The following is a 26,573-nucleotide window of genomic DNA, read 5'->3' on the forward strand; positions in this document are numbered from 1 at the left end:
GCACAGACCCCCTTCCCCTACCCCCATATATCCCCTCCCAGCACAGACCCCCTTCCCCTACCGCCATATATCCCCTCCCAGTACACAGACACACCCCTCCCCCCGGCCACGGCCTCTCTGTGGGAAGCGGAGCGCTGCTGACCCCGGGGAGCTCGGCGTGGCGCGCGGGGGGGCCTGAGCAGCGTTGCAATCGCTCCCCCCAGCCCGCGCCGCCTCCCTCCCGGAAGCGACAACCCTAGGAGGGGCGGGGCCGGAAGCAACGGAGCGGAGCAAGGGGCGGGGCCGCGAGGGCGCAGCGTCCGGCGGCTGCCATCGCCATTCCGCGGCGCGCGGGGAGGGCCGGGAGCGGAGCGCAGCGCAGCGGGCCTCGCGCACCCACCGTTGCCCCGTGGCCGTTGGCGGGAGCGCGCGGCGGGGCGCGGCGCGGCGCTGAGCCCCGCCCCCGCCATGGAGGAGAAGGGCTTCTCCAAGGAGCTGGACCAGTGGATCGAGCAGCTCAACGAGTGCAAGCAGCTGGGCGAGAGCCAGGTGCGGAGCCTGTGCGAGAAGGTGAGTCCGCCTGGGCCCGGCCCTGCGCGGGGGGGTCAGGCAGGCTCCATTGGTGTCTGCCCGCGGCGGGGGGGGGCTCCTCTCAGTGACTGACGGTGAAATCTGCGCCGGGGGTGTCGCTGTCACCCCGGAACCTCAGAGCATATAGCCTTCCCTTTCGCTACGTCACCGCAGGGCAGAGTGCAGGTTATTTGGGGGCCCTGACTGTGCATTGCCAATGCTTTGTGAGGGGGGGCCTAGCCCAGTCTCTGTGTCTCTGGATTTGTGTCTCAGCCAGCACCGGGAGAGCCAAGGCTGCTGTGCCAGGAGAAACTTTTCAGGGCAAGCAGGGAGCCGCAGAAAAGCAATGATGGGCCAAATAATTTACCAGTGACTATTCCAACTAGCTATCCAGTCCCCTTCCTACCACTGTGTTACTACAGCCAGTGTATTAATGCATGTCCACTAGCTAGAGAATGGATTGTGGGTTGGCTGGTTGAGTTACCTCTGGCATCACAGTAGCCCTGTTTAAGATTTATTTGAGCTGCTTCCTGGGTTAGTAGTCTATATAATTTTAGCAATTAGGTAAAATTGTTGATGATTTAGGTTAATTAAATTTAACTGCTTCAAATACAAACTAGATAAGTTCATGCAGTAGGATGGGTTTGTCGATGACTGTAATCCAGGATGTTGGGAATGGGTGATGGGATCGATCCCTTGATGATTTACCTGTTCTGTTCACTCGCTCTGAAGCACCTGGCATTGAGCGCTGTCGGAAGACAGAATACTGGGCTAGATGGAGTGTTGGTCCGACCCAGTATGGTAGTACTTCTTATGTTTTTATAGCCTGTGCACAAGATTTTAATTTTCTATACAGAAATTTCTGTAGTTTTAGTCCATTATTTTGATTAGTCAGACAAAGATTGACCCATGCTAAATTTCTTAAAGGGACCTAGTTTTACTTAATTTGAACATAAACTAACCTATAAATTTTCTGAAAATTCATTCTGTACACACAATGCTGTAAACTTGGAGAGGGTGCACTGTATTTATCATACATAAAGGAATCCTTGCAAAGAAAAATATCTGATGTAAGGTTAAAGTAAGTGTGTGTTGTAAGTACATAGTATCTTACTAGCTACTTACTTACCTTTTAGAAGTGCTTGGCACTATTTCTGTATCTCCAATTATCAGTGTTGATCAGCTTCCCTGTCTTCTTCACCTAGTGTCTAAGATCATGGCAGCTAAATAATATTGAGCCTTGTCTTCACAGAACTTAAATTATGTTTCTTCATAGTTTAAATTTGAGAGGCTAAACTATGTAGACTGTACTAGCAGGAAAATTACTTGTAGCTGATTAAAGCACAGGTCCAGTGATCCCTTTCAAACCCTCAATAGGAATTGGAAACCACCCACCTATCTCAAAGGTGTGCTAATCATGGTTGAGGCCTGGAGGCCTTGGTAATAAAAATAATAATTAATAATAAAACCAACTGTAGATATTGTAAAACTGTTTTCAATGCTAGTCATGGAAAGTATGCTAAACCCCTGAGTGAGGCATGTCTGTTTGTCACTGGTGACTAGGAAGCTTTCCTGATTTGTGGGAGGAGGGAAACACTGCCATAGCTTCTGCAGAATCTAAGCTGCTTCTTTGAGAATCATCTCTATGGATCCCACTCACAATACACATGTGGGTTTGGAACCTTGTGAGTCAGCAGTTTTGGTACCTTCATGTTCTTGCATCTAATGGCATAAAGGGCAGCATGGCCCCAATGCCTCTTGGTTTCTTGTTACATAAGAATGGCCATACTGGGTCAGACCAAATGTCTGTCTAGCCCAGTAACCTGTCTTCTGACAGGGCTAATGCTGGGTGCTTTAGAGGGAATAAACAGAATAGATAATCATTAAGTGATCCATCCCCAGCCTCTGACAAACAGAGGCTAGGGACACCATCCCTGCCCATCCTGTTTAACAGGTCATAGAATATTAGGGTTGGAAGGGACCTCAGGAGGTCATCTAGTCCAACTCGCTGCTTAAAGCAGGACCAGTCCCCAGATTTTTACCCCAGTTCCCTAAATGGCACCCTCAAGGATTGAACTCACAACCCTGGGTTTAGCAGGCTAATGCTAAAACCACTGAGCTAGACTATTCTCCGGGAACTTATCTAGCTCTTTTTTGAACCCTGTTATAATCTTGGCCTTCACAACATCCTCTGGCAAGGAGTTCCACAGGTTGACTGTTTGGTGTGTGAAGAATTTTTATATATATATATATATAGATAGATATAGAGGGATATACCTATTTCATAGACCTGGAAGGTCATCGAGTCCAGTCCCCTGCCTTCACTAGCAGGACCAAGTATTGTCCCTGACAGTTTTTTGTTTGTTTCTTTTAACTCCACATCCCTAACTGGCCCCCTTGAGGATTGAACTCACAACCCTGGGTTTAGCAGGCCAATCCTCAAACCACTGAACTATCCTAGTCTGTTAAACTAGCTGCCTATTAATTTTGTTTGGTGACCCCTAGTTCTTGGTTATGAGAAGGAGTAAATAACACTTCTTTATTTACTTTCTCCACACCAGTCATGATTTCATTGATCTTTATCATATCCCCTCCAGTCTTATTAATCTTTCCTCATCTGGAAGCTGTTGCATCCCCCTGATCGGTTTTGTTGCCCTTTTCTCTACCTTTTCCAATTCTAATATATCTTTTTTTTTTTTCAAATGGGGCAACCACATCTGCATGCAGCATTCAAGATGTGGGTGGACAATGGATTTATATAGAGGCAATATGATATTTTCTATCTTATTATCTATCCCTTTCCTAAATGATTCCCAGCATTGTTAGCTTTTTTGACTGCTGCAGCACATTGATTAGATATTTTCAGAGAACTACCCTCGATTCCAAGATTTTTTTTCTTGAGTGGTAACAGCTAATTTAGACTCTATCATGTTATATGTATAGTTGGGATTGTTTTCCAGCGTGCATTACTTTGCATTTATCACCATTGAATTTCAGCTGCCATTTTGTCACCCAGTCTTGTGAGATTCCTTATCCAAGGCAATAAGTGGAAACTTAGCGCTGTTCTGCTCTCTTATAGCTCCTTGACTTCACAATGCAAATTTAAATTTTCCTCTAGTTCTTAACCCAGTTTTTTAGTAAGTTTAGATAACAAGTGGCAGCCTTTTTTGGTCATTACCAGCCAGTCAGTGCTGAGGTACTGTTCACCCCTCAAGAGGAATCAAACGCCTCAGGCTTCAATCCCTGCTAGCCTGTGGTGGTGTCATGTCCATGACAGCCAAACCTGATGTGTGCTCTGTCTGGGGAAAATCCACAACCCCAGTTGTTCAGTATATTGGTCCTCTTCAGATTGGACTGCTCAGTTGACCTTGGCAGCAATTCCTGAGATGTATTGGAGCCTTGAGCTGGTGTCCACAGCGTTGATACTAGCTTGGGTATCAGCATTGATGTTGGTACCAATGATAGTGTAAGGGGATATTCTGATGACACCAAGGTTGGAGTCCCTTGTGTTGGACTTGGTGTGGGTTATGATGGAAGGGTACTGAAACACCTCCTTAACACCAGTTGCCTCCCCAGTACGATACTGCACCATTGTTCCAGTGTCTGCCAGATACCCTGGCATGTAGACAATCAGTACCCTTTTTGATCCAACATACTTCTCTTCCTTCTCCTACTTCTCAGAGCTGAGTTTTAAGTCCTCCCCAGAACCCTGACCCTCTCAACCTTCTCTGGAACAGAAAGATTCAGTGTTGTCTTTGTGATCATCAGAGATTGATCCAAGGGTCACATTGGGGGTCATCCTCAAAAATAAATCTGAGTACCTCAGATGCACACAATGTCTCCCTTGCGCCCTCACTCCTCTCCCTTGGTTCCCACACCTCCTTAGCTGTATCCTTGCGGAATACGCTGACTGTACTGGACAATGTGGATTCTCCCGGGTCAACCTCCCAGAGGCAACGCCCCTCATAGTTCTCTTTTCCAGGCAAGTCAAAACTGGCTAGAAGTGTTGAAATGCAGGAGGTGGAGGAAAATTTTGAGGATCCCTGAGATAACTGCACTAATAACCCAGAACCTGCAACTGGTCTACTTGCCCCTCATCACCAGATGAAGCAGTTACACTATAATCCAGTCTCCCTGTGTGATTACGTTAGAGCAGTCCAAGACTTTCTGCAGAGAACAGCTAACATGTTAAATATAGAAACATTATTGGCAGAGAAGGCACAAACTTTTCAATACAAGCAGGGTGGCAGTGCCCCTCTATGAAGAGGTCCTCAAACTAGCAAAAGATCTGTGACTCACTCCAGCCTCTTTTTTCCCTGACATACAAGAGTGAAGGTAAGAACCATGTCCTACATAAGGGCTTTGGGTTCTTCTGATCTTACTGACACAATTTGCGCTAGTTGGCCATGTGGTATGGGAGAAATCTATGTAGATGGGACCTCCAAAGGCTGTGTGTGTAAAAGGAGGATAGTGGACAAACAGGCTGATGTTGTTAGGTACAAAAGCTTATTCTGCAACTCTCCAAATGTGTATCACCAAATTCTAAGCTCTTTTGGTGGAATGATTTCCTTACATGGGATAAGATAACACCTTTTCTCAAGAAGATCCCACAAGAGAATAGAGTGGAGCTTAGAGACATTATGACAGATGGACTACAGGTGGTGAAGACAGCTCTTCAGGTAGACTTAGATGCCTCTGGTGGCCACAGCCATCACAGTGCACAGAGCATCCTGGTTACAATAGTTGGGTATATCAAAGCAGCTGCAGATGGCCATTAAGGATACTGTTTGCAGGATCTGAGCTTTTCAGCCTGAAAATGGACGAGGCACTCCTTACCATCAGGGATTCTAGCGCTAGCTGTAAAAAGCAACAAAGAGTCCTGTGGCACCTTATAGACTAACAGATGTTTTGGAGCATAAGCTTTCGTGGTTGAATGCCCACTTCGTCAGACATCAGTGCTAGCTGGTGCACCTTGGGTCTGTAAGATCCAGCTAATTAAATAAATAATACAGTGTTGCAAGATCATTGCAGACAATTGACCTCTCTACCAGCATCAGAGGTCCTTGGATCCTTCCAAAAAGAAAGCATGCTTTTCCTGCAGATGAATTTTTTTCTCTTCTACTGATTCAGTGCCTCACCAATCCTGTCAACATAATCTGACACTCTCCTTTTCCCCACTTTCCTTCTCACAAGCATGGGCTGGAATTGCATTAAGCTGGTGGATCCTACAGACTGTCATAGGCTATTTCTGTTCAGTTCCAGTCCTTGCCTACCACCCATCTCTCTTCAGGGACCCTTCTCAGGATACATTAGTGAAACTTTCTGTTTTCAGTTTTAATTTTGACTACACATGGGATCATTCAGACTGACTATACATAGTTTCTCCTTTATGTGATTCATGTTTGAAACAAGAAAATACCACAATATAACTAGCAAGAAGGCTTGGGGGCAGTTGTAGTGTCTAAAGCTACTTGTAACTTCTTGACATGTAGTCAGTTTTGTTGCCTCTGTTCCCCTAAAAACCAACCCAGGGTCACACTTGTGTTAGTTTTGTTACAATGCCACTGTTAGGTCAGATAGAAAAGAGATGGAGCTTATTCATACACGCACACATTCACTGCATTCATACCCTCATGCACCCACACACTTACACAGGCAGAGTGTTACCGGAGACAGCATGGAGGCTGAGAAGCCGAAGCGTGGTAGATCTGGTATGTCCGCCTGCGGTCACAAATACAGGCTGCTGAGCAGGTCAAGGAGCAGCCGCTTGTGTGCATGACTGCTTCCTTTTATTTTGGAACTGGGCACTCTTGTCACGTACACAGAGTGTTTCTTTTGTGTCCCTCACCACAAAGCTTTCCCAATCCCTGTACCTTTCATTCATCTTTTCTTTACAGCACTCTGTGATTGCCTTCTCAGGGCAGATTACATCAGGCACACCTGTCTCCAGGCTCTCTTCTCCTTGCAGTTCCTCTCCACCTAATCCCACATACACTCCCTTATGTTCCCCACACACTCCCTCTTTAACACTCTCTCTGAGTGATGGGATATTACAAAGCTTGGAAGTTCATACAAGTGGTAACTTGCAAAGATTACAGAGCTTGCAAAGGCTATGCTAACAATCACTGAAGTTACAATGTCTGCAGAAAGGTTGCAGAACTTAATGATACAAGTTCCAGATCTTACAATCGCATTTGAGCAGAGACTTTACATAACACGTTTAAAAATTGGTATAACTTTAAACAAAGTTTTGATCTCATAGCTTTGCTCTCTTATTGCCTATCTTCAGTCATTTTGCACTTAAGTCAAATGCTATATTTGTGTCATCATAGTTCCACTTTGATACACTGGCATCACTAACGTTTAAAGACCAGAATAGGTGACATCAACAAAATTGCCCATGTGACTGACAGTGACCTGTGTGGTCCCAGAGTATGACTTGATTTTTCAGTGGTAGAACTCTGACTTGATTGAGGAAAAGAATAAAGTCTGTTTGAGAACCCTAGAATGGTTGTTGATGCCTTACACTCTTCATGCCCCTTTATTTCAGGGATTTCTGCAGTAGTTATCACTTGGGTCTGTAAAACTAGCTGTTTCTACATACCCTGTCGACTCATGATATCTATCATGGACTTCCGTATGTTGTACACTCCGTACAGAAAACACTGGTTTGTATTGCATTCCAGCCTCTGCACCACTGTGGCAATTCTCTTGTCCATAAAATAAGTGGAAAATGGTGAGCCTGGCACTGGAATGTCCGTTCCAGCTCCAGAGAATCCAAAGTACATTTAATCGTATGAAGGTTTCTCAGCCTTCCCCTCCCCTATAACATTATATAGCCAATGGGTAGAGCTGGGGCGGTCCCAGAGTTTTCTTTCTCTCTTGTAGCTCAGTTTGGTGATAGAGGGACATGAAACCTCTTCATGTGTGGAGCCACCTCCTTCTCATGTCCCACCTGAGACTGTATTTCCATGCAATTGAATGTGGAAGTTACAGTGCCAAAGCAGCAGATGCTGAATTGTATGACAAGTCTGCATATGTAAAAGTGTTCACAGGCCCAGTGCGGCGAATGGATTCTGGGACTTAAAAATCCCAGAATGCTAGATTTCTATTAGGAACGTCTTGAAAACGCCCACAGTTTTCTGAGCCAAAAGCAGCTAAAGGTTTGTAGAATAGTTCAGATGCTGCTGTGAAGAGAACGGTATAAATAATTAGATTAGAGCTGCCTGGACTTTCTTAGAAAATGGGCTGTAAGGATAAGCAAACATTACTTACACATCGTATTGCTTGGGTAAAATGCAGGATCGTGGACATGGTACAACAGTGTCTACGTTCAGATCAAGAGCTATATTAAATGCCACGCTTACCTATAAATGACTCACTTTGTCATTGATTCAGCTCTGTAGGACCAGCAGGAGGAAGTTGTTCTTATTTACAAGAGCATTGTGATTCTGAATTAGCTTAGGATCCTAGAGAAAACAGGAATTTTTTTTTTATTTAGTAGAACTAAGCTACTCTCCCACCTCCACCCCCAAAATATATAAAAAGTAGCCCTCAAATTTGGAACAAAAGGTAGGACCTAGAATAAATGAGGAAAGGGGTGTGTTTTTTGTTTTGTTTTCTGAAACTTGACAAGTACAGTTATAACCAAACAGGATGAACCGGAGATAAGCTTGTGGTTTAGATCAATGCAAAAGCTTACAAACATGTGGGGAAGATTAAAATGGAAACAGAGGAAGGGCTGGATGAAGAATATTGAGCCTGTCCATTTGCTAAGGCTGTTCGTTGGATAGCATTCCTGGCAAACATTTGTTTGGGCTTGGCTAATGTAGCTCATCAAGAGATTTGCCCATCATGTAGCTTAATTACATCTCTGAAGTTTCTCATAGTCCTCTGCACTTGATTAATGTTAGCAAAATTTGCAGAATACAAAGTTATTTCACTGTTCACCTCCCTTTCCTGATATTTAACACTCAACTGAGAATGGAACGTTGAGGCACTCGGCTGTTAACCTTTTGCTAAGATAAAAATTGACTGTTCCTGCTCCTTCCTGTGTCTTAGCCAGTTTCTGGTCTATAACAGTAGATCTATCAACTGTGGGTTAATCAGATGAGGGTGCTAATTGCGCTTTTAAAATTTTGGAGGCATGAACCTGCTGACAGGGTTGGTGAGAGAAATATTGTTGTATCCCATCTCTTAGCTCTCTTTATCCACAGCTGCCCCTTTTTTCTAGCTTCCTAAGAACATTTGCGTTTAGCTCAGTTAAACTGTTAAATTGCTGTTTCCCTTCTCTCACTTGCACTCCTCAGGAAAACGTTGTCTACTAAAATAACTTAAAATTAAATCAATCAAGAGCTAGGCCCATGCAGTTACTAAAGCAGCAGCAGCACCTACAGCACTAGGAATGCCTGGGAGTTGCTGCAGTAACTGGAGTCCTTCCTATCTCCACCCTCCTCCCCCAGCCTCAGTGTTCTAGTTTCCTCCAACACCACATGGGTGAGTCTTGCATCTGCTGGAGGAGGGGAGGAAGAGAATGCCACCTCCTGGACCTAGCCCACCTTCCCCTTAATTGCTGCCACCCAGGAATGTAAGGAACCTTCCTCTGGGCTTGCTGTGGGTCAGCTCCACTAGCCAGGGGCAACACAAGCATTCCCCTCTAGGCCTGTGCAGGCTTTGCTGTCCCTCAGCAAGTTAGCAATGGGTATGCCCTGACTCCAGGTCTGCCAAGCATCTCCCTCGAGTGTGCAGCCTTTGGTCCACTGGACAGTTTCAGCAGTCATAGGTATGCTCTTTCTAAAAGAACAGTACACATCACCTTACCAGTGTTACCTCAGATCATGGCTCCATTTAACACAGGACTGTATTTAAATATCTTTTTAGTGAAAATAAGTAAAAGTTTGTTTTTTTTTTAACAAAGATAAGAGATTCAAAAGGTGGCAAGTAGAAGCATTGGAAACAAATGGTTACATATAAAATTATAACGCACATTTTAGAACCTGGATTTGTTTAACTAGGTTTTTTTTGTTTTATGGAGTAACACTCACCCCAAAGTCCTTCCAGCATTTTTCATCCAGGTCTGTCTGTGACCTTCTTTTCATGAGCCAATTGCCTGTCAGCTTGTACCCCAAGTAAAGGATATTGTGTATCTCAAAACAGTCCTTTTGATCTTTTTTCATAAACCAGACACCTTGCATCTGTGTTCTTTTCCACAGATATTTTGCAGTCTTAATTAGCTGGTGGTGACTTGCATTGTGTCTCACAGTGACACAAGACAGAGATAAGCCTTTAGCCTCTCCCTGAACAGAACCTATCTGACACACATGACCTACTAGTGACCTGCCTCTAACTTCAAGGCCTTAAGATCATAAAGTTTAGTATACATATGTAACCTCTTAAATATTATGTGTCCATCCGCTCTCCGTAGTGCTCCATGCCACCCTTTGGTGGACTGTTTGTGCATAATCTTGACTCAGGGGATCCCTGTAAAACTTAGTGCTCTCTATCAGTTGACAGAAAGAGGTTCCTGGGTCACACCTTGTCCTGCTGCCAGCTACTGTAGTTAGTCCTGTAGTTCAAATGGTAGCCGCCTCGGCTGCAGAGCTGAAGTTTCAGGAGTCAGACCCTGCTGATACATGATGGAGGTAGAGGGCTGTTACACTTTTATGTAAGAAGTTGTTGATACATTTTTTTTTCCTTTTGAAGAAACCTAAAAGATTGCATATTAACATATAACTATTTCATACAAAAAGCTCCCTTTGAAAAGTTACTTGGGTTGCAAAATCAAGCACTGAAAAATTAGGAGATGCCACTTTTACAATTGCCTGCATGACTGTAATTTGGTCCCTTTGTGTATATTCATTGTGGTAGTATAGGATTAAAGACTATTGTATTAATCGCTTCTCGGCTCTATGAGCTAAGAGGTGAAAACATTATCTATAGTCTTCAATCATATAGTTTCCCTGAGAAGACTCTTACCTCATTCAGTGCACAGGGTGGACACACAAGGGGACAGAATTAAAATTGCATGGGCAACCATAAATCTTGTGTTTTGTTACTTTGGAAAGCATGACTACAATCTAAACTTTTTTTGAACATACTTATATGTTTCTGAATGTTAGTGCATTCTGGTGTAATTCAGTTGACAGGAGTAATCTGCCATCAAGATGCAAAGGATATTTTTTTAAGAACCATTAGTTCTTTCAAAATCAATTGGACTTAAATAGGGAGACATTTGCTACTATGTTCAGCACTTCTGAAATGTACTGGAATATTGTTTTCTGTTCTGGTATCTGCTTTTCAAAAACAATATTGACAAATTAGAGAGGATTCAGAGCCACAAGAACAATTTTAGCTTTTTCTAAGAGACTGTTGAAAGGTGACTTGATCATGATCTACAACTAGCTGTTGTATGGGAAAGCTATGCGATAGCAGAGGGCTGATTAATCTAGCAGAAGAAGGTATAACAAAATCCTGTGGCATTAAATTGAAGCTAGAAAAATTCAAACTTGAAGTGAGGTAACAGTAAGCAGTTAACTTCTAGAAAACAACATTTTGGGGGATGTGGTGGATTCTGAATCACTTAAGATGTTTAAATCATGTTTTGCTGCTTTTCTGGCCTAAGTTATATAGGAAGTCAGGCTAGATGATTGTCCTTTCTGGTCTGAAAATCTGTGAACCTATGAGTATTCTGTCAACACTTTTCGCACTGTGTGCATATTTCCTTTTGTAGAAAACTAATATGCTCAAAACATTGACAGTGCAATAAAATCCCAATGATTTGACCTCCAGCCGTATATAAGGTTGGCCAGCTCTCCCCACAGCAATTTGCAGCATGCATTACAGCTCTACTTATATCACAACGTGGCTTTTTCCCTTGTATCTCAACCTATCAGGAAATGGGGATTGTAACATGTAGGCACTGAAACAACTTACTGAATCTGTTTACAAAATATGGTTTACTTTCCTCTTGTCCTAAATGTTATCTCTGTCTTCTATTAGGCTAAAGAAATACTTACAAAAGAATCAAATGTGCAGGAGGTGCGTTGCCCTGTTACAGTGTGTGGGGATGTCCACGGTCAATTCCATGATCTTATGGAACTCTTCAGAATTGGTGGGAAATCGCCAGATACAAACTACCTGTTCATGGGAGACTATGTGGATAGAGGCTATTACTCGGTGGAAACAGTGACTCTTCTTGTAGCACTAAAGGTACACTTTTCTTTTAAGAAAGTATAAAACCCTTCACGTTGCAAGAGTTCTGAAACAAATTGGGGGGCTGAAGGAATGAGCTGAAATGTTTGCAGACTAGAAGATTTCACTTTTTGTTAAAGTGGTCAACAAGAAGCTTAATTTTTTTTACATGTTCAGAATGGCATGCAATTAACACTAATCAGAAATCTATTGTATGATGTTTTAAATGATTGTTCTCTTTCCATTGCTAGGTGCGTTATCCAGAACGCATTACAATACTGAGAGGAAATCATGAGAGCAGACAAATCACACAAGTATATGGCTTTTATGATGAGTGTCTACGAAAGTATGGAAATGCCAATGTTTGGAAGTATTTCACAGATCTGTTTGATTATCTTCCACTTACAGCTCTAGTAGATGGCCAGGTAAGCTTTTGTGTATTCTACAGGGGATAATAGATCTTACTCATAGATTTTAAGGTCAGATGGGAGTACTTCAGTTATCTGGTCAGACCTCCTAAAAATAGATGGCCTCAAACTCCTTTTCAGAGCTCTGCTTGTGTGTCATGCTTAGAGTCTAACACATGTTTGTAACATTAGTGAGAATCAGCTCAGTCTTTTATTCACTGAGGCCTCTTTATTATACTTCTAACTCTTATACCCATAGAACTTTTTTTAAAGCAGTTTGTTTTCCATTCTGTTTACAAGTTAGAGTATTATTTTGTTCCTGGCCTTGATTTGCTACATGCCATTTATAATAACAAATTCATTGTGAAAGATGTCATAAGTATAGTTCTGGTTGTGGCCAATAGCAGATATCGTGCACAACAGCTTCCAGAATGACTTGAAAAATTAATTGTGGCACTGAGTCTGACTTTTACCCAGAACCTGGTGATTTCTGACTGCAGCCCACCTAGATTTGGGCTGGAGTATTGACCAAAGTAAACCTAGGCTGGTTCAAGTGGGGATTTGTGGGGACTTCTGCTAAATTGAATCGGACACTGGTGTGAGTGCTTCCTTTTCCAAGCTGCCTTTACAGCACTCTGAAAGACAGCTTCAGAGGGGTGGAAACAGTGCTGTTTTGAAGTTCCACATGTACTGTCCCAGAACTGAGTGGTATGTGAGAGTTGGAGGAGAATATGGTTGAGAAGCTGCAACCAGGTCAGTTAGTGTGTGGTAGAGCCTAGGAAGGAAGGGCTGCTCTTTCCATCCCATCTTGGGTCCTGCTGTCCTAACTAGTGCAGGATTTTACTTTGCTTCCCTAACCTACCACCTCAATAGGCTGGAGTCCCCTCCTGATTCACATGCAGGTTGTACCCTATGTGTTAAGTGCTATGGGAGTCAAAATATTTCTGAAATGGAAGTGAAGAAATATTACCTTTCTTTGGTGATTTTCACCACTTATAGAATTCTGTGTTTCTTTTGGTGGAATTAATTTTTGAGTGTGAGAACTGTGTTCTGTGCCATGAGGTTTGGAATGCTGTGAATCTGAACAGTGATAAGCATAAGCTAGTTAATTTTACTTTTCAAATTGAGGTCTTTTCTTGGTCAGAATCAATATTATTTTTTTGTTCCTGGACAGATATTCTGTCTCCATGGGGGTCTCTCTCCATCTATAGATACACTGGATCATATCAGAGCTCTGGATCGTCTACAGGAAGTTCCACATGAGGTAACCTGAAAGGAAATGCGCTGTGACTTTACAAATACGTTCGGGTATTTTTATATGCACATATATCCTCTATTTTGAAATCTGATATTCTAAAATGAGGTACATAGTGATACAATAGATTGTAACAGACAAATATTGTAGTTTTAAATAAATAAACCAAACCAGTATGTTATGACAGCAGAATTGGCAAAGGAAGAGGTAGTAGTATTTCCCATGCTCTTATCTTCTCGGACTTTGATACTTCATCAGCCCCAAAATTGATGAAATATTTGGATAGGGAAGTGTGTATACTGGTTTGCACATCTCGTGTTAAACAAGTTCCTGCTTACCATGTGAATAAAAGCCACTTCTGCTCAAGTTGCCCTGTTAAATAGGTTACCTGGAGTGGAGTGCAATTTACAAGAATTTGGTCAACTTTACTTTGCAGCAAGGACATAATTCTGTGGGGAGCAGGAAAGACAAACCAAACAGGAGGAGAGAGTGCATGCAAAATAGACTGATGGATAGAAACAAATCAAAATGATACTTCTTGAGAGTGAAGTGTGAAGGATAGCAAAGTCTCTTCTAGCATCCATCCGGGGGGAAAAAGTGAAGCATACATCTCTCCCAGGAGGAATGGGAAGCTCCAAATAGAATACCCACTACTTTAGTCAAAGGACTCAGATATTCTGAGATTTCATGGCTGTTTGGCTTTTCTGTGAAATGTGAGTCTTGACATAAAATTGTTGTCTGGTATCTGAGTTTTCACAGAAAAAACAACATATGTATCCTAGCTCTTACAGTAGCAAAGATATGCTTAAAAATGTAATCCGTGTAAAACAGTGCAGCGAAGATTCAGGCAGACTACACCTGGAAAGATAGACTGTGGGAACTGCCCCATACACTTTAGACTTGTTGACTTGGAAAGCAAGAGGAGGCGGTTTTAAATGCAAACTTTAACTATCAATCAGTTTAACAGAAATATCTAGCTAATATGCTTGTTCATCTCGCTGATGCTACAATTCTCAGCGTTCCAAAACCTCTCGTTTCCCTAGCAACTTCTACAGTGTGATTAGACATTGTCAGTGCAAAAATCTGCAGCATATTGAAAACTGAAAATATGGAAAACCTAAAATTGAACATCAGATTAAATAGCAGGGGTCACTGACTGATTTTTCATATTTAATTCAGCAAAAACTTCTATGGAGTGTCTGGAGAATTTTAGCTCCATTTTGCTGCAGAGTACGTGGAGCCTGGCTCAGGCAGATTAGAGACAATTGAAGAGCTGGGCCAGCTCCAAGGTAGAAGCCACTCTGTTTTTTCTCCTGTATCCTCTAAGGCTGTGGTCCCCAATGTGGTGCCTGCGGGCGCCATGGTGCCCAGTGGGGCATCTATGAGTGCCCGCGTACTGGCTGGCGGACAAGCATCTGCCGAAATACCATCAAAAAGGGACGTCATCAAGAGGTGTCGCTTCTTGGTGGCGTTTCAGAAGATGCTTGTCCGCTGGCCATGGTCCTCGGTGGCTTGTTGTCTGGTGCCCGCCACCCAGAAAAGGTTGGGAACCACTGCTCTAAGGGTTTGTCTACACTGGAATCAAAGATGCACACCATGTTCACGCCTGGCTTGAGTTAGCTGTCTTTGGCTTGGGCTTTTGGGCTGTAAAATTGCAGTGTAGACTTTCAGGCTTGGGCGCCAGCCCAGGCTCTAGGACCCTCCCACCTTGTGGGGTCCCAGATCCTGAACAACTACATCAATTTTACAGCTCAGCTGACCCAGACCAGCCACAGCCATGCCACAGGTCTTTTATTCCAGCGTAGATGTACCCTAAGTAGCCAGGTGGAGAATACATTGGACTCTGCACCAGAGCTCTGCCCCTTTTCTACTTGTCAACTTGGTTTTCACAGCTTTTTTATCCTGCTTGTAGTTGCCAAAAAGAGGTCATCTGTTGGTGATTCAAGGGATATATTTGTGCTCTACCCTTGTCTGAATTGTAGCTAAGACATGCAGGATGTTGGGTGACATCAGATGTTGGCATTTGGTGGTTTCTGCTTAATTATTTTGCCAGCAGTGCATGGTTGGAAGTGGGACAGTGATTGATGTTTTCAGTTTGTAGTATTGAATTCAGGGGGATTGGGTAATCTACTGTGTTTTTCAAGGAGCCTGGCAGCTTTCCTTCTTTGACTTCTTTTTCCTTTAACTTTTAGTAGTGGCCATAGTTCTCTGCTGGCTTTCACTAGCCAGAAGGGCATGGATCTGCCTCGCAGCTAGTGGCTCTAATACTTTCTTCACAACTTTTTGAGCTTTAGCAAATATGATGGGGCCAAACTCTGTCAGGGTAGCTGTCTAGTCAGGAATGAAATTTCCTGGCTAGTGCTGAACATACACACTTGCTCTCTTGTCAGCAAAATACACTGACTGATGCATGGACTAGGTAACTGACTGAAATAGTAGGCACAACTAATATAAACTAGTTAAATGACAGAACAACTTCATTTTGGGAATGGAATTCTGGTTGCTCCTGCTGAGATATGGGAACCTCTACAAAAGGACAGGAGATGAGTTGAGGGAACTAGACTCTGACTCTCTCTCATATTAGATGCTTTAGACATAAATCCTGCCTCTTGGCAGGAGCTTAGACTAGATGACCCTTGTGGTTCCTTCTAACCCTATGATTCTATGGTTATTTATGCCTACATCAATATAATTTTCATAATTTTTCTTACCCATGATGTGGTCAAGTACAGTAACTCCTCACTTAGTCATCCCAGTTGACATTGTTTCGTTGTTATGTTGCTGATCAATTAGGGAACGTGCTCGTTTAAAAGTTGTGCAATGCTCCCTTCTAACGTCATTTGGTAGCTGCCAGCTTTGTCCATTACTTGCAGGAAGAGCAACCCATTGCAGCTTGCTGGTGGGGGCTTGAAATCAGGGTGAACCGGCAGCCCCCTATAGGCTATCAGCTCCCCTAAGTTCCCTGTGCAGCAGCTGTTCAACAGGCTATCAATTGCCAGCAGTTTAGCTGTCCCTCCCCCCACTGCCATGTGCTGCTCCTGCCCTCTGCCTTGGAGCTGTTCCCCGAGGTTCCTGCACCCCGCTTACCCCATCTTCCATAGAGCAGGGAGGACACCCGACAGGGCTCAGGACGGAGGGAGCTTGCTGACAGCAGCTGCAGTCTCAGCAGGCTAATCTAATTAACAAGGCAGTGTACTTAAGAATAGGGTCAGGGTACTTAAAGGAGAAATGCGCATCTCTCTCTCTCACACACAAGGTGTTGCTGTCTCCCTTCCTTCCATTCCTGCTGCCCTGTCGAGTGTGAGAGCTAACCCTTGAGGGCTCAGCCAACTGCTAGTTCATCATTTAGCAGTAAGCAGAAATATCCCACTGTCTGACTCCACCACCTCAACCAAACTTCACAATCATCATCACTGTGTACCAGTATTAAATTGTTTGTTTAAAACTTTCTGTGTGTATTTTATAGTCTTTTTTTTCCTCTGGTGAGAAAAATTTCCCTGGAACCTAACCCCCTCATTTACATTAATTCTTATGGGGAAATTAGAGTTGCTTAACATTGTTTTGCTTAAAGTCGCATTTTTCAGGAACATAACTACAACGTTAAGTGAGGAGTTACTGTATTCCCTATTTTCAAAAAGACTATTAAGCCGGTGTTCGTGAGCAAGCCTGCAGTGTCAGTCCGTGGTCACACATATTGAAGGGGAGAGGGAGGAATTGCGGAGGAATCATTTCAGTTTCAAGCTCTCAAAGAGTGTTTATAAACAGTATTGCCAACTCTTGTGATTTTCATCATGAGTCTCATGATATTTGATGTTTCACTTAAAGCTCCATCTCCTAACAAGATTACATGAGAATCTCAGCTTTCACTTTAGAAAAAAGTTTCTAGTCCTGGTTGTGGAGAAAAGCTTGAAAACTTGATGTGAGTGCTGCCCTGCCCCCCCCCCCCAAAAAAGATTCAAACCAGACGAAAACTACAAAGAGCCCAAATTCAACGTTGTTTCATGATATTTAAGCCAATGTCATGATATTTGGAGACTGATTCATGATCTGTGAACATCTGGGATTGTCAGTACTATATAAGTAGTGAGTACCCTTTTTTAAGATTATGAAATACTATACCATGAAAGTGTGTGTTTAAAAAAATATATAGAATATTCAGCATATACTTGGAGAATGAGGGCTTGGAAATGCTTGTTGTAAATAAAATGCCTTTCAAAGTAGACTTCTTAATATTTTTCTTCTAACTAAAATTTCTGCTTTCCTTGTTAGGGCCCAATGTGTGATCTTTTATGGTCAGATCCAGATGATCGCGGAGGCTGGGGTATTTCTCCACGTGGTGCTGGCTACACGTTTGGACAGGATATCTCTGAAACATTTAACCATGCCAATGGTCTTACACTGGTCTCCCGTGCTCACCAACTTGTGATGGAGGTATGGTGAACGTATTTTGTTATGATAGCCTACCCTAGATGAAATGATACAAATACTGAAGAAGACATAATGTCTTATAAATGCAAGGTTGTCCATAGTTTACAGGCTTACATTCTAAATCCTGAGAGGCTTTTCATAATGTGCAATAGGCCTGAAAAGTAATACTCTACACTTAGCATTTTAGTTGAATTAGTAAGAGAATGGTTTGTTTGTTGTTTTTTAAGCGAGTTAGTCAAAGGGAATAAAGGTGGCTCATGCTAAGGACTGGTTACAAAAGTATAGTCTGCTTGCATTCTGACAATCTTTTCCTCTACTAATGTGTTAAATAGGCTATCCTGTAATATGTAGCAGTCAGTTGCAACAGGGATTAAACCATCCAGCTGGTATAGATAGAATTACTGGAAAATTGCCAGGTGGGTCAATGGAGCATTTTTATTTTTAATTCAGTTAAAGTAGATCCTTTATAGCTTGTGCTGTACATAAAAACATGTAGAATATGTAAGCTGATGAGCTCGAACGTCAATACTCAGATTTTAAAAAAATTAAACATTCCTATTTAAAAACATCTAGGTACGTCTAGGATACTGTTCTCTGGAATTTGCAAACAAAGGTACTAATAAACATGGAAGTCATGAATAGTTTAAATTACCAATAATAAGTCATTTATAACTTGTTCTGTGACCTTAATATGTAAAGGCTTAAAAAGTTTTTCATGTCTACACAGAGTTTACTTCTCATTTTGAAATAGCTGCTAAGAAGAAACAATTACAGTAAAAGCTTTGTTATTCGGCACTTTAACAATCAGAAAGCTAAATAAACCAACATTTCTGATCTTCATTGAAAGTCCCGTTTATAGTCCAGGAAGCATGGGGCCAGGAGGCTCCCTACTTGGCTCTGCATGGCTCCCTGCAAGCAGCGACCTGTCCCTGCTGCTCCTAGGTGACGAGGTGGCTAGGCGAATCTGTGCACTACCCCTGCCCCAAGGGGAGGCAGTGCACAGAGCTGCCTAGTCATGACTCTGCTTAGGAGCAGCAGGGACAGGTTGCCACTTGTGGGGAGCCACCTGAGGTGAATGCCACCTGGATCCGGCACCCTGCACCACCTCCTGAGCCCCCTCACATCCAAACTCCCTCTCTCTTAGTTAACCATAATTTTTTACTTACTGGCACTCCCCCCACACACACACACACACATTCACCCAGCATGCCAGATAACAAAGCTTTTACTGTATTTGAAGATTGAGATAATTGCAAAATGGAAACACTTAAAAGAAGGCTGCCCTATTAAGTGCTCACAACCCATTTAAGCTTTTAAGAGGAGCTTCCAGACTTGTACCAAAGGACTGGAGGATAGCTAATGTGATGCCAGTTTTTTAAAAGGACTCCAGAAGTGATCCTGGCAATTACAGGCCGGTAAGCCAGACTTCAGTACCAGGCAAATTGGTTAAAACTATAGTAAAGAACAAATTTGTTGGCCACATAGATGAACATAATTTGTTGGGGAACTGTCAATGTGATTTTTTGTAAAGGGAGATCATGCCTCACCTGTCTACTACAATGTTTTGAGTGGAGATAAGTAAGCATGTGGACAAGGGGGATCCAGTGGATATAATGTACTTAAATTTTCAGAATGCCTTTGACAAAGTCCCTCTCCAAAAGCTCTTAAGCAAAGTAAGCTGTCATGAGATAAGAAGGAAGGTCCTCTCATGGTTTGGTAACTGGTTAAAAGATGATAAACAAAGGGTAGGAATAAATGGTCAGTTCTCAGAATGGAGAGAGATAAATAGTGGTGTCCCCAGGGGTCTGTACTAGGCCCAGTCCTATTCAACATATTCATAAATGATCTGGAATAAGGGTAAACTCAGGTGACAAAATTTGCAGATGATACAAAACTACTAGAGATAGTTAAGTCCCAGGCAGACCGCGAAGAGCTGCAAAAGGATCTCTCAAAACTGGGTGACTGGGCAAAAAAATGGCAGATGAAATTCAGTGTTGATAAATGCAAAGTAATGCACACTGGAAAACCTAATCCCAGCTATTCATATAAAATGATGGGTCTAAATTCTCTGTTACCACTCAAGAAAGAGATCTTGGAGTCCTTGTGGATAGTTCTCTGAAAACATCCACTCAATGTGCAGTGGTCATCATAAAAGGAAACAGAATGTTGGGAATCATTAAGAAAGGGATTGATAATAAGACCAAAAATATTATATTGCCTCTATTTAAAGTCCATGGTACGCCCATATCTTGAATACTGCGTGCAGATGTAGTCACTCCATCTCAAAAAAGATATTTTGGAATTGGACAAGGTTCAGAAAAGGGCAGCAAAAATGATTAAAGTTATGGAACAGCTTCTGTATGAGGAGAGATTAATAAAACTGGGACTTTTCAGCAGAAAAGATCCAATTAAGGGAGCATATGGTTGAAGTCTATAAAACTATGACTGATGTGGAGATAGTAAATAAGGAAGTGTTGTTTACTCCTCCTTATAACACACAAACTAGGAGTCACCAAATGAAATTAATAGGCAACATATTTAAAACAAACAAAAGGAAATATTTTTTCACACAATGCACAGTCAACCTGTGGAACTCTTTGCCAGAGGATGTTGTGAAAGGCCAAGTCTATAACAGGGTTCAAAAAAGAACTAGATTAATTCATGGAGGATAGCTCCATCAATGGCTATTGGAAGGATGGTGTTCCTAGCCTCTGTTTGCCAGAAGCTGGGATGGCTGACGGGATGGATCACTTGATGATTTACCTGTTATGTTCATTCCCTGTTGGGCATCTGGCATTGGCCACTGTCAGAAGACAGGACACTAGGCTAGATGGACCTTTGGTCTGACCAACCATAGCTGCTCTTATGATCTGTACTAAGGTTTTTAACTGAGAAATGAATTGTTTTACATTACAGGGTTACAACTGGTGTCATGATCGAAATGTGGTTACCATTTTCAGTGCACCCAATTACTGTTATCGTTGTGGGAACCAGGCTGCTATCATGGAACTAGATGACACTTTAAAATATTCCTTGTGAGTAACTTACCTTGTTTCAAATATCAGAGGGGTAGCTGTGTTAGTCTGGATCTGTAAAAGCGGCAAAGAGTTCTGTGGCACCTTATAGACTAACAAACGTATTGGAGCATGAGCTTTCATGGGTGAATACCCACTTAGTTGGATGTTTCAAGTGTCTCTTTTCTTTCGGAAGGGTAGAGATGCAGATCTTGGAACTAATAGTGCTACTCTCACATGCTTAGGGTTTAACTGATCACCATATTTGGGGTCGGGAAGGAATTTTCCTCCAGGGCAGATTGGCAGAGGCCCTGGAGGTTTTTTGCCTTCCTCTGCAGCGTGGGGCACGGGTCACTTGCTGGACGATTATCTGCACCTTGAGGTCTTTAAACCATGATTTGAGGACTTCAGTAACTCGGACGTAGGTTAGGGGTTTGTTATAGGAGTGGGTGGGTGAGATTCTGTGGCCTGCGTTGTGCAGGAGGTTGGACTAGATGATCATAATGGTCCCTTCTGACCTTAAAGTCTATGAGTCTATAATGAATCAAGAGTGTGATGCAGAAATGGAAATAGAAGTTTTGAAAGATTCTCTCATGTGATGCTAAGTTGATGAAGGGGATTACAAGGGTAGTTTTAGTTGGTATTGACCTTTGAGAAACATGGCAGTGAGTCTCCCTAAGGATTGCTCCAGCCTTTCCTTAGTGACAGGAGATCCCTTCAGAAAGTCCCACTATCAGAGAGTCTGAGTACTTGGCCTTCGTATCCCTATCTGTAGAGACTACAAAAGCAACATATATGTAAGATGAATAGAAAAATATCAATAATAAAAGAAGAAAAATCAGTTTTACATACCCTAGGGCTTCATTTTGAAATCTTAACATCTGATCTTCAAGTGGCCTCAGCATGTTCTCACTTGTGGAATCCCTGCACCTCTGCCATAAGCTTCTGGAACCTTTTGGAAAGCTGTGTCCATTGGGATTACTTATCCCTTCCACCCCTGGAGGTTCCAGTGATATAAAAACAGGAATAAGGGAAGACCCAAGCCACCATTCAGTTCCTTCTAACTGCCAAAGTTGCAGAAAGCTGAGATTGTGCAATGTCCTTGATGCTGCCCATGTTGGGGTTTTTTTTGTATTTTGTTCCCCTTCTGTACTTTGGGGATTCATTTTGTTTACAGTTTGTGAGGTTGATTTGAAAGAGAGAAGGCAGGTGAACAAGAGTGGCAAATGGGAGTTTCAGTGAGTGTAGCTGCAGTTATTGTGCTTGGAGGGAGTATGAAAGAGAAGAATTGGTTAACCAAGGAACCAGAGTGGAAACTAGAGGCTTGGGAGTTTGTAAGCACCAAGAGGACCCAGTGGCATTCTACACAGCTGTGGCTGACAAGAATGGGAATGCTGTGACTTTCAGAGAAGACCAGGAAGAATTCCACACAGCTTCCTTCTTCGAGTGATTGCACATGCGCATTCCACTCTTGGTGTGCGCATACCCCGTGCACAGTCAGCAGAAAATTTTCCCCTCGGTGGTACTAGCTGAGACGGTTGCTTTAACTGCTTTCCTTGCTTTTGCAAGTATTCAGTGGACTGTGTTCTCTAACTTTACCCCAAATAGTTTAGTGACAATAAGGTTATTAGAGTTTAGTTGGTTAAGTTTTATCCCATATGAGGGTCTCATTCAATTCCCGGTGCCGAGGGATGCCTTTGTCACCAGGCTTCAAGTCCTGAATTTCCTGCAATAAGGCTATGCCCATGAGCAACCCGCACTTGGGGAAGCTTGTATTGCAGAGCATTGCCAAATCTGCAGGGACTTTAAGATCTTGAATCCAAGCTAAAGGTTCTACTGATGGAGACCTTGAGACATCCATCTGAGCCAGGTGCCTCAGCATCACTAAGTAGTGTGCTTCTTACCATGCCTGAGTCCCGGCACCATTCACTGTCCCCAGTGCCGAAAAAGAGGCATAAGAAGCAGAGTGCTGAAAGGGGGCAATCCTCTGCACCCAACTCTGCTAGGCATGGGATTAAGAGTGCTGTGTGTGGCCTAAGTCTAAGCACTCCTCTGCTTATGGACACCAGTGCCTAGGCAGGTTTCATCCAGTCTGGAGCCAGAAGGAAATCCTTCCACATCCACAGCACAACACTCTACCAACAACTATCTCAAAAAGATAAAGTTCCACATGGTCACCCGGCATCCCTCATTCCCTCTCTGGACCATGGAGACTGGTCTGCTACTCTTGATTTAAGAGGTGCCTACTTTCAGGTGTCAGTGTACATAGGGCACAGAAAGTTCCTCAGGTTCATAGTGAAGCACTTGCATTACAAGTTCACAATGTGTCCATTTGCCCTCTCTGCAGCTCCTCAACTGTTCACAAAATGTCTGGCCATGGTAGCAGCATTCCAGAAGAGACTAGGAGTGCAGGTCTACCCTTACCTGGATGACTGGCTAGTCAAGAGACAGTCCAAAGCCCAGGTTATATCCAGCACTGAACTCAATGTTCAAGGCCTGTTGATCAATGCAGACAAGTTTACTGTTTGCCTGGTACCGAGCTTATAAGGGGCTGTGTTTGACTCTGCCCAGGCCAGAGTCAAGATTCCAATCTCTAATGACACACCTCAAGGTTCATCCAGTCACAACAGCCTGAAACTGTGAAGCTCCTAGGGCACATGGGCTCGTGCACATATTTAGTACAAGAAGTGTGTCAGCACCTCAGACTCTTCCCAACATAGCTGGCCTCAATGTACTTGCTAAGCTGTCTTCATCTGGACGCAGTACCTGTGTGAATTCTAATGTTCCTGAATTGGTGGTTGGAGCCCCTCGCAGTGTATGTGCAAGAATTCCCTTCATTCATCCTAAACCATCAATGACTCTGGTCTCAGATGCATCAGCTCTAGAGTGAGGAGTCCCTCTGGTCTCAGGGTCTTTGGTCCTTGAGGAAGCTCTCTCTTCATACCAGCATTAGAGAACTCAAGCTGATTTTTCTTGACTGTCAGGCTTTGCTATCTCCTATCAAAGGGAGAAATCTGTTCTTATGGACAACACCACAGTTATGTTTTACTTCAGCAGGCAGGAAGCCCTTTGTAGGAAGCAGTTCACTTGTGGGAATTTTGCATAGCTCGTTCAGGCAACATTGAGACCTGTTACCTTTCAGAAGTGCAGAGCGAGTGGTCTCTTCACCTGGATATAGCCAGATGCATTTTCCAGCTGTGGGGGACTCTCCACATAGACATTTTTTGTGAACTAGTACAATAGAGAATATCAGTTTTGCTCCCTGCCAGGCTACAGTCTGGGCTCAATAACAGACATTTTCCTGCTATTCTGAACAGAAAAGCTCTACTACATTTCCCCCCCAATCCCTTCCCTATGGAGTGCTGCTAAAGATCAAGAGGAATCACACCCAGGTTATATTAGTAGCCCTAGTGTAGTCCCGCCAGTGCTGATTCTCAACTTTACTGGACCTCTCAGTGGCAACTCTAATCTCGATCTCACTGCACCTGGATGTGATCTCCCAAGACCACACGATTGGCTGCTCCACCTGAACCTGCAATCGCTTCATCTAACAGCAGCCTGGAAGCTCTATGGCTAAATCCCAGAGAACAGGTTTGCTCAGAGCAAGCTTGCCAGGTCTTACTAAGTAGCAGAAAGCCCTCTGCCAGGGCCACCTACCTGTCAAAATGGAAGCAGTTCTCTGTCTGGGCCTTTCAGATGGGAGTCTCCCTGATGCATTCATCGATTCAACACATACTCAACTATCTGCTGCACCTGAAACAAGAGGATTCAGCAATTTCCTCTGTCAGGGTTCACCTGGCAGCAATATCAGCTTTCTACACTCGCACAGATAACTGTTGTTTTTTTTTTTTCCCCTAATGACATCACAGTTAGTTTCTTAAAGGCCTGGAAAGGTTGTACCCTTAATTAAGGGAGCCTGTTGCCCTCCCGCCCGCCCACCTACCCTTGGGACCTGAACTTGGTCTTGTCCAAATTTATGGGACCACCATTTGAACTGTTAGCAATGTGCTTCTTACACGTTTCCTCATTGCTATCACTTCTGTCAGAAGGATCTCTGAACTGCATGCCCTCACATCTGAACCACTGTATACAATCTTCTTTTAAAGATAGTTTACTTAACCCAGATGAGAGCATTTCTCTCTCAAGTAGTAAATTGATTGTTATGAAAATTTGAAACATAACTGTTTTTTATCCAAACCCACACGCAAATAGAGATTAGCAACTGGCGTTCTACATAGATGGGACCAAACCATTTCGGCAGTCCATCCAACTGTTTTTAGCTATAACAGACAGAATGAATGGTCTACCAATAACTTCCTGTATCCCAGCTTGTTTATGATCTGGCAGGCATTTCATCACCAGGGTATGGCTACATTTGGAATTTCGGAGCGCTGCCGTGGCAGCACTTTGAAGTGTGAGTGTAGTCGGAGCGGCAGCGCGGGGAGAGAGCTCTCCCAGCGCTGCATGTAAACCACATCCTTTACGGGTGTAGCGTGCCAGCGCTGCCGCCCTGATTACACTGACGCTTTACAGCGCTGTATCTTGCAGCACTCGGGGGTGTTTTTTCACACCCCTGAGCGCGAAAGTTGCAGCGCTGTAAAGTGTGAGTGTAGCCATGGCCCCAGTCAAACTGACAGCTCACTCCACAAGACCTCGGTGGCATACCTAGCTCAGATCCTTATGCAGGACATTTGCAAAGCAACAACCTGTTCATTGGTGCATGCTTTCTCCTCCTATTACGCCATCACCCGGTACTCTAGAGATTATGCCAAATTTAGTCGAGTCTGTGTGTATAAGAACGCCAGTCCCTCCACCCCCTATATTGCTGCTTGGGAGTCACCAAGAGTACAATCACTCAAAGAAGAAAGTTACTAAACCTCTGTAGCTCTTGTTCTTCGAGATGTTGCACATATTCATTCCACAACCCACTCTCCTGCTGTTCTACATTGGAGTTTCCAGAAAGATGGAATTGAGAGGGCTCAGGGTAAGCTGGGCCCTTTATACAGACACCAACGGCATGTGGTGCAGAGGAAGCTTAAGCTGCCTCAACAGATACCACCTAGGAGAAAAATTTCTACCAACTACATGTGGGGCATGCACATGCCAGGATTGGAATGGACATGTGCAACACATCTCAAAGAACAACTGTTGAGAAATGTTAGTAGCCATTTTATCATGATTATGTTCTTGGTGTGGAAACTGCAGAAAACTTCTAACAATCCAGCTGTCTGAATGGAATGGTGAACTAAATGGGACACTTGTGAATGGCTGCCCAGATCAACCTGTAAGACAATGAAGTGTGCCCACAAAGTTCTCCAACCATCCAAGTAAGACTGACAATCCATGATGAACTTTCTGCAAGGGACTGGTGGACAACTAGATTGCATGTTAGGTCTTGTCTTCCTGGATCCAAAACACAACTAAAATGGGATAGGCTTCTGAAGTTGGTGGGCAAGGATCCATTGGCATTGGTGCTGATAACACTTCCTCATGAAATATCTCCCAGATAATAGACAATTTCAGGGATCTTGGAAGGCTACAGAAGAAGGTCCAGGTGATAAAGACTGTTCCTGTTCTGCGAGCAAAGGTGGACAGAAAACAAAGGATTCTGGACGTGAACTGCTGGTGACGTAGCATAAGATAGAGGGATTTGGCTTTGTGAAATATTGGTCCACCTTTATGGTATGTTTAGTTTGGTTTCCATCTCAGTAGAAGAGGAACCAGTCTTCT

At 43.3% G+C, this 26,573-nt stretch overlaps 1 protein-coding gene across 1 annotated transcript in view; it reads left to right on the top strand.

Moving 5' to 3' along the window:
* The first annotated feature begins 374 nt into the window (after positions 1 to 374).
* PPP2CB (protein phosphatase 2 catalytic subunit beta) overlaps positions 375 to 26,573 on the top strand; it is a 31,195-nt gene continuing 4,996 nt past the window's right edge. Inside the window, exons 1-6 of the mRNA XM_030565294.1 lie at positions 375 to 549; positions 11,548 to 11,757; positions 11,991 to 12,164; positions 13,321 to 13,410; positions 17,671 to 17,832; positions 20,746 to 20,864. Coding sequence (XP_030421154.1) covers positions 448 to 549; positions 11,548 to 11,757; positions 11,991 to 12,164; positions 13,321 to 13,410; positions 17,671 to 17,832; positions 20,746 to 20,864 — 857 coding nt within the window. The 5' untranslated portion in view covers positions 375 to 447. The remainder of the gene's footprint in view (positions 550 to 11,547; positions 11,758 to 11,990; positions 12,165 to 13,320; positions 13,411 to 17,670; positions 17,833 to 20,745; positions 20,865 to 26,573) is intronic.

This window comes from Gopherus evgoodei, chromosome 5 (assembly GCF_007399415.2).
Source record: "Gopherus evgoodei ecotype Sinaloan lineage chromosome 5, rGopEvg1_v1.p, whole genome shotgun sequence".
NCBI lineage: Eukaryota > Metazoa > Chordata > Testudines > Testudinidae > Gopherus > Gopherus evgoodei.